Here is a 9,719-nt window from a genome sequence, read left to right as displayed (position 1 = left end):
AGAATCATTACGCCACATTTCTCGATTCCAAATTCCATGCCAATATATTTGCTAATCATCTGCACAGTTTCCGTCCAACTTTCAATTTCTTTCTTAGTCTTACCAAATAGCTTTAGGTTCACTAATTTCAAAGACGCAAAATTTGAAAGCACCATCAATATTATTATTATTATTATTGTTGTTATTATTATTATTATTATTATTATTATTATTATTATTATTATTATTATTATTATTATTATTATTATTATTATTATTATTATTATTATTATTATTATTATTATTATTATTATTACTACTATTATTATTATTACACACTGATTAGTTTGTGAAATTCATTAAACGAAATTCTAATTTTTCAAAAATATACTTCTCTGGTTTGTGTTGAAATAGCTATTTTAATTTTTCACCTTCCGGTTTAAATCATATAGAATGACATTCAAAGGACAGCCGTCTACTCAACTCTACCCCACCCCTGCAAAATAATATACATGCACACATACATACATACATACATACATACATACACACACACACACACATATATATATATATATATATTCATATATATATACATTTTAGAAATCATTATTGTTATTGTTGCTGTTATTATTGTAGACGGTGGCTGCTCTGCTACACTACTTCCTTCTGGCATCTCTCATGTGGACGGCTGTTGAAGCCCTTCATATCTTCGTGCATATGGCATCTTTTATGATGAAGAGTTCAATTTTGGCTTGGGGTAAGTACTTGAAATAAGATGGAAGCATGTTGATACAAAAGGTGTGAGAAATTTAATAGTTATATATAGACGACAAACGTAGACTATAAAAAATAGATTCTCAGGGTTAGCCATTGAGGGAACATAAATTTACTTTCAATTTCATGCAAATATTTTCAGTCTAATCTCAGCTCTAGACGAAACCTAAGAGTGAATCATTCTGCCCTTCCCCTGACGCAGTCATTTTTTAAGAGGTTAACGATATCAAACTTTTGTGTCTTTCTCATCTAATTAGGAATTTAATAGTCGTTAAAGGCGATCGCGGTCGTAAGGTTGTGAGTTCGAGTCCCGGTGATGCGTTGTATCCTTAAGTAAGATACTTTATCTCACCGCTCTAGTTCTACTCAGATAAAAAAAAAATGAGTAGTACCTGTAGTTGAAAGGACCAACCTTCTCACATTGAATGTCCCGCTGAATATCCCTATGAACTACATTAAAAGTACGTGTGTCTGTGGAGTGCTCATCCGCTTGCACATTGATTTCATAAACAGTATTTTCCGTTGATCGGATCTACTGGAACATTTGTCGCTGAAAGCGACGAACTGCCAGTTAATTGTAGTTTTCATATCGTGGTCCAGGACTTCCAGTAATTTTTAATATTTGTTGCCTTCTGAAACATATCGATGATAGAATCGAAGATATATTACTTGTCGTACTTATTTCTAGAACCCAAAGGAATAAATAGTAAAACGCGACCTGTGTGTACATCAAAATAAATTTTGATTTCCTTTGAACTAAACACATTTTCTTGAGAATACATGGTCAAGTAAATCGATTTCAAATCTCACATATTTCTGATTTTAATGACTAATATCCATATATTTATTCGTCTTTGTAAATGTCGTCGTCAGGTCTTCCAGCTGTCATTGTCGCAATTACTCTGGCAATTAACAAGACAAACAATTACATCAAAATTGCAGACGTGTAAGTATTTCTGTGTTTTACTCTCCTAATTTTCCCTGATCTTCATTTATATTTTGCTACACTTATCAATAGTTTGAATGTTGTAGAATAATGTCTAAGTGTCATCAAGCTAAAACCATGGCATTCATTGATGCTGTGGATAATATACACTAAAATTACACTTCACGGTGATGTATATATTCGAGGATAATACTTCACCCTGCCCAAATAAACAGAAGCAATAACACACGTCAACATACCTTCGTCTTGAAGATGAAACGGTAAAAGAGCTAAGACATTTTATTGATGGACTTGAGAACTTTAGTGTTCCAAAGAAAATCTCTTTTCTTCAGATGAATACATGAATAATACAATTTGCCAAATCAAGACAAATCAAAGTGGTTTGGGAGGAGGGGATATCTCTACAACGTATGTGGGAAGGGTTTATTTAAGATTTATAGTCGTGAAGAGGGTTAGTCGGCATGGTAGTGGAGAGGCGAACAACCGAATATCTCTTTTTCAAAATTAAGAAAGGGGTAGCTCTTTTCATCTTGTGACACAATTCAACTAGAAACACGGAGTTAAAGGTGAAAGATAAGGTTCACTTCATCGTATAAGTCATCTATTTCAGATCTTACTGTGTCAGTTTTGTTACATAAAGAATGTTTGATGGAGACATGAATACCAGACGTCTATCATAGGGTATTTATGCCTTCATCGAATATACTATCAGTAATAACGCTGACATGGAAAGATCTTAAATAGATAAATTTATAAATTAATGTGAATCTCAGGTTTACCTTTAATCCTATATCTCTAACTGAATGGAAACATAAGATAACAGTGACTACCTCTTGTTTAATTGTGGACAAGATACATTCGGCTGCTCCTTCCCCATCCCCTCCATTTCTAATTACAGCACTATACAATATTTATGAGATATATATTAGGTTGGTACATAATTATGGTGGTTTATTTTTCAATAAATACAACACACACGATATAAATCTTTAACAAAAGCATTTTTAAATGATTATTCTGGAGCATATTCACCATCTACTTCAATTACCGCTTCCAATTTGCTTGGCAGCCGGTCGGAATGATCATTTAAACATGTTCTTGTTAAATGTTGTTATTATTTTTGTTGAATAAAATTTATTGAAAACAAGCCGCAATAATGCTGCACCAACCTTATATATACATATGTATATGCTTGTGCGTGTATAAGTATATAATTTATAAGACCAGAAATTTCATGTAATCTTAATTTAAAATATATAACATATACGATGAAGTACCCCAAAATAACCGGAACATTTTATGTAGGATAAACCTGTTATAGTTAAAGCTTCCACCGCTAGACTCCACTTGACGCAACTCATAGGCTTTGGTCTTCCGACTGCTATCGTTGGGTGGAATCGTACTGCAACGTGGTGCGTCTTCGCCTTGAACTGTTTTCCGCGTATTCGTCGATTCTTGCTATGGCTAATATGAATGAGCAGCGTGCTTTCGTGGAATTCTCCACTGTGTCACCGACAGGTCAAACTTTGCATTTTAGCGGACGGAATCGTTAACACAATGGGCGAAATGCTTAGCGGTATCTCGTCTGCAGCTACATTCTGAGTTCAATTCCCGCCGAGGTCGACTTCGCCTTTCATCATTTCTGGATCGATAAATTTAGTAACAGTTATGTACTGGATGGATGTAATCAACTAATCCCCTCCCTCAAAATTTCGGGCCTGGTGCTTATAGAAGTAATTATAATAGATTATAATATATTATTATTTCTCTAATCTGTCTTTATGTCACTATCCCTCAATATACGCCTGATTAATGCTTAATACTACAAATTGCATTCTCATCCAGCGTCATTTTGTATTATCTTTTAATCTTTCTCTGAAGAATTACGGTTAGGAAATCCTATTCATGTTTTTGTACATGTGTACTTTGGAATTCCTGCCCCCTAATGAAACGCCTGTAACAGGGAATTAAAGTTATACCAAAGTTTTCTAGTCTTTTATTTTCATGCACATGCGCGCACACATACAGACTTACATATACACATGCATACATACACACACACTCATATATATATACATACAGGCATACACACATACATCTATACACTCACAGACACCTATACACATATATGTATATATATATATATATATATATATATATATATATATATATATATATATATATATATATATACACATTTATACGTGTATATATGTATATATGTACTAGACGAAAGAAGGGATTAAAAATCGTGTATATATATATATTTTTTTATACATATATACACATATAATTGTAAACATATACTTATATATAAATATATATATATATATATATATATATATATATATATATATATATATATATATATATATATATATATATATATATATATATGTTTGTGTGTGTGTATGTGTGTGTGTGTGTGTGTACATACATACATATAATTATAAATACGATCAAAAAAACATTTTGCCAATATGTTCAATAATAGACTTTAGATCGTCTAACCATTTTTTTTGTCGTAATTTTCACCTTAAAAAGTATTTTTAATATACTGGCCCCTGATGAAATTCTTTCGTATATATGTACCTACATACCAAGCATCATTCGGGATGATATCGACTTTCTATCCCATCTTTCCAAAACCACTGAAACAAATTCAATCGTACTAAGCTTGATGTAGTAAGCTTATACACCAATATCCCACATGATTTAGAAATAAAGGCGATCAAATACTGGGTAGATAAACATAGAGAGGCAATTCCCAACAGATTCACGGTGACTTTTGTACTAGACGCAGTGAGACTTATTCTGGAAAATGATACTTTCTTCTTCAATGGAAAGAACTATATCCAAATTAAAGCACGGCTATGGGAACGAGGTTTGCTCCCGTTTATGCGAATTCGCTGATGGATTACTTGGAAAAAATCTACCAGGAAATAGAAGAGAGATACAACATTGAATTTAGGAAGTTTATAGAAAAAGCATGGAAGAGATACCTTGACGATTGCTTTATAATCTGGACAAAACCTCAAAACACTGTGGAAGAATTCAACACCCTTCTGAACAACCTACACCCATCCATCCAATATACAAAGGAGATGAGCAGTACCAAATTACCATTTCTATATATAATGGTAGTTAAAAAGAACACCGCCATTACCACAAATATATATCATAAACACACAGATACACACAGATACACACCAATACCTGAATTTTAAATCGTGCCATCCACCCCATAGAAAACGTAACATCCCATACTGCTTAGCAAGAACAATCTGTACTATTATAGAGGATCTAAAGATCAGAAATCAGCGCCTGATGGAACGGAAAGAATTTCTGCTCAAGCAAAAGTACCCGTCACTACTTATAGAAAATGGTATTCAGCGGGCTTCAAAAATACCCATACAACAACTGAGGACACCGCAAAAAGAGAAAAACAAGAAAAAATCATAGCATTTATAGTGACACACAATCCATGCCACCAGAACTTCTTCAATATCGCTAAAGCGAGCATACCGATCCTTGCACTAAGTAAGGAATTGAGAAATATCATTACAGATCAAAATATAACTCTCAGTAAGAGACAACCTAAACACTTGAAAAAGCTATTAACAAAGGCAAGGTTTGACCTCGGCAACAAAAATCAAACATTGACTGTGTCCAAATGCAATGATAGCCAATACAGTACATGCCGATCAATTCATACCGGCCCATATATGAACACAAAACACAGAGAAAATATACACCAATGCGAACATGAACTGCAAAAGTAGAAATCTAATCTACTGCATCAAATGTCCTAATTGTGAAGAACTGTACGTTGGCCAGACAGGTAATGCACTATCGGAACGCTCACGGGTGCATCGACAACAGATTAAAAACCCAGAGGTCCGCCAAATACCACTGAGTAGCCATCTGGCAACATGTGGTCGTGAAACTTTTATGATATTTTCATTCCATAAACTTTACAAACTGAATGAAATTGAAAGAAAACGCAAAGAAAAGGACTTTATTAAGAATTTCAAACCCACTCTTAACAAACAATGATTAAATTTATCCTACTCGGGGTTTAAAAATATTATCCCTATAACTAAAACGCAAAGAATTTTCAAATGTCATCATTTCTAAAAATAGCCAAACACCTACTGCTGCTGTCCAAAGGAATAGTTATAAAAGACAAAAGAACAGCCAATCTGCTACAGTACATCTGTCAGACTTGATGACTGTCATGAGGCAGGAAAGTATACTAGTCCTTATATATTTAATACTCTATATTTAGTACTCAATATTTCATATATTCAAAAAGACATTCAATACTTCATTTCATTTTACTATTTATATCATATATTCCATATTTTGTATCCCATATTAATTTTATAAGAATACAAATAAAAAATAAAAAAAGAGACAGACTTGGAACTCTTTTGAATAATATATATATATATATATATATATATATATATATATATATATATATACTCATATGTATATACGTTGTAAATCATCTGGATACTGAAGTTTTCGATAAGAATACCTTAATGTGAAATACGGCAAGACTGAGCATGTCTTTTCGTTTTGTTTCAGATCAAAATCATCTCATTTTATTAACTGGACATTTGTTAAATTTCCTTTGTTAATTCATGTTCTATTCCTTTTAGCTGTTGGTTATCCAAGACACCTTTCTATGCCGCTTTCCTGGCTCCGTTGGTGGTCATTCTCATCTTCAACTTTACCATGATTTCTCTTGTTATCTGGCGACTTCGCTCAATGGAAAATAAGAAATTGTTTGAACACGAAACAAAGAAAATGCGTGTTTTTGGCATCTTTAGTTTGACTCTTTTGTTCGTGTTATCTTGGGTCGTAGCATTCATCGCTGTTGAAGAAGAAGCTGAAGTGTTTCACATACTCTTCATTATCTTCAATATCCTTCTCGGAATGTTTATCTTCATATTCTACTGTATATGCAAGAAACATGCCAGAGATGCCATTTGCTCGTGTGTAAATAAAGAAAAGAATGGGATCGCCAATATAAATTGTGAAAACCAATAAAAGTAAGTGCAATTTGATCTTTCTTATTACTACTACTACTACTACTACTACTACTACTACTACTACTACCATAACCAAGGACAATATGTCATGATGGCGCTAATGACACAAATACCAGCATAAACCATTGTCAACATCGTAACCATCTGTATATATATATATATATATATATATATATATATATATATATATATATATATATATATATATATATATATATATATATATATATATATATGTATATGTATATATATATATATACATATATATATATATATATATATATATATATATATATATATATGTATATGTATGTATGTATATATGTATGTATGTATGTATGTATGTATGTATGTATGCATGTATGTATGTGTGTGTATGTGTATACAGGGTGAGATGTTTGAACTGTCTTCTAAATGAAGCAAAAATGAAAATAAAACTGACATCTGATTTTGACAGATAATCAACAGGATTACATACAAATATTTTCATAGACTAAAGTGTGAATTTATTCAATAAAATAACCATCGGCTTCAACGACTTCTAAATCGACTGCAACGCTTCTGAAAGGTTTCCTTGTTAAGTTGCCTTCAGTTCATCTTTGGTGTCACAGGAAGTTTTGTTGGTCCCTCACTCAACTGCGCTTCACACACAATAATTAAGAGGGCTACAGTCTGGGACTTTAGATGACAAGATGCTAGGAGTTATGTGGTCGCATAAATTGTCTGACAGCCATGACTGGTTTCTGTTTGCTCGGCAAGGTGCAGAGTCAAGTTGCCAGGCATGGGAGTCTTCCAGTAGCCACCCTTTTTATCCAAAGTATCACTACCTCCTCCAGGTACTTGATGTAGGTCTACGTGTTGAATCTGAGGCCGTGCGGGAAGATGAATGGAGGCATAACGTCGCTATCACTGGTGATCACTCCAAACACCATGTTCTTGACTGATTGTCATCTCTCGCTACATGTTCATATTGGAGCTTCCTGGGCGAATGCCTAGCAGTACAGCATGTCGTTTCCAAAGCTTCTGGCTGCGTGGATTGTGCCATAATAACTAATTAAAACTACTATAATATGTAGTCGACAAAATCAAGGACAACAGTGCGCTAAACTAGAAAAAAATATCATATATATATATATATATATATATATATATATATGAGAGAGAGAGAGAGAGAGAGAGTGAGGGTGAAGGCGCGTGGCTTCGTGGTTTGGGCATTTTGCTCCTGATCGTGAGGTCGATTCCTGATGAGGCATTGTGACCTTGAGCAGGACACCTATTTCATGTTGCCTCAATCTAGTCATCTACCGAAGGTGAGATGTACCTGTATTTCAAAGGGGGCGGCCTCGTAACATTCTGTTTCTTGCTGAATCTCCTTGAAAACTGCGTTAATTGTACATGGGCTCAGCCACTTGCACATTAATTTCACGCGCAGGCTGTTCCGTTGATCGTATCAGCTGGGACCCTCGTCGTCGAAACCGACGGAGTGCTCCCCCATTATATTTCTATAGATAATTGCATATGCAATTTAAAGACAGCCATAAACAGAACTGCAATAGATAGATCTACGTAAAACATATATCCACATATATCTCATATTTGCCCTGACAAGTTGACCATTTGTTCTGGAATATATTACTGAACCAATATTGCAAATATTTTATAAAATATTCCTGATAATTGAATTCCCACTACTAGTTTCTGTAACTAATCTTTTTCAATATAAATTGTGCATGATTCTTCTGTAATTCATATCTTCATTGTATGGGGAAACAGTAGATGACAACTGGGGTTATATATGATATAAGGGCTGGGGTTATTTTACTTTATTTTATAGAAGTTTTCTGACTGTGTTTCCAGGTTCAAGTTCTGGTAATGAAACAGATGTTGGAATAGCAGAGACGAGTACATAATTAAAAATATGAAACACGAATATCTTTGTGAATCTTCTTTTCTTCTTATATTTGTTTAAACTTACTTGTATACCAGGGAACTTCATTTTTATCTATCAATACAACTCTACAAAACTGAGAGACTATATAAACCACAATGTAATTTAAACCACGTCATTTTTCTGTAACACAAAATCTAACATCATATGGTTTGATTTGTAATTCTATAGATATTTTCTAACTGCCAATTTCACTTTTAATTTTCGATATAATCTTTAACTTTTATTAATGAAGAAATAAATGTGGTTTCTTACTACAATCTGTTTTGTTTTTATTTGAAATATCGTAATATTCTACTGTAAGTTCAAATAACGCCTGGAGAGAGAGAGACATGCAGACAGACAAACAGAAATACAAACAGAGAGACAGAGTGATTTCGTCAGTTACTAATTACTCCACTAAAACTATGCAACTTTACATGATGATTAGTAGATTTATGGTAATTAATCTAATGTCTATTATTAGATCTTTCTCCTATCATTGTCGTACTTAATCTGATAATGAAAATTTCACAAACAGCCGCATTACAATTAAAGAATCTTAAGTATTTCTTCCTCTTAACCTCTAATCTCCATAAGCATTAACACAAACACGTGTACGTGAAGGCATCCCCGAAGCATTCTAGCATTTAATATCAAATATATTCAATAAATTATATAGCTCCGAAATAACAGTGGATATTGATATGACTATATAAAATAAAGTATTAAGCGGTTGTTATAACACGCAGTTATATCTTCTTTCCTGTGTGGATAGCGTTATTCTTTTATAAGACATTTCTTTCATCAAATGACTTTTGACATTGATATAGTAACTGTTCTACATAATTAATTGTCTTTTTTAATGATACACCACAATTCAGTAACATGTCTCAATAACATTCCTTTTCTTCCGAATGAATAGTTAAGGAACAATTTTGAGAGAATAATTTACCACACACATAACCTTGATATGTTTTTTTTTTACTGTATGAACATGTTTGTGTATAGTTTCTTTACTACTTGTTAG

General features: G+C 33.1%; 1 protein-coding gene across 1 annotated transcript; it reads left to right on the top strand.

Annotated features, from left to right (window-relative positions):
• Nucleotides 1-1,601: 1,601 nt before the first annotated feature.
• LOC149129240 (adhesion G protein-coupled receptor G2-like) lies at nt 1,602-8,970 on the top strand. The gene is made up of 3 exons (XM_089346679.1): nt 1,602-1,702; nt 6,370-6,762; nt 8,620-8,970. The coding sequence occupies exons 1-2, from the start codon at nt 1,617-1,619 to the stop codon at nt 6,758-6,760; spliced, it is 477 nt and encodes a 158-aa protein (XP_089202805.1). The 5' UTR covers nt 1,602-1,616; the 3' UTR covers nt 6,761-6,762; nt 8,620-8,970.
• Nucleotides 8,971-9,719: the final 749 nt, after the last annotated feature.

Source organism: Octopus bimaculoides, unplaced genomic scaffold (assembly GCF_046866305.1).
Source record: "Octopus bimaculoides isolate indiv1 unplaced genomic scaffold, ASM4686630v1 contig89, whole genome shotgun sequence".
NCBI classification, from domain to species: Eukaryota; Metazoa; Mollusca; class Cephalopoda; order Octopoda; family Octopodidae; genus Octopus; species Octopus bimaculoides.
The sequence above is the reverse complement of the archived record's forward strand: the minus strand, read 5'-3'. Positions and strand labels throughout refer to the sequence as shown.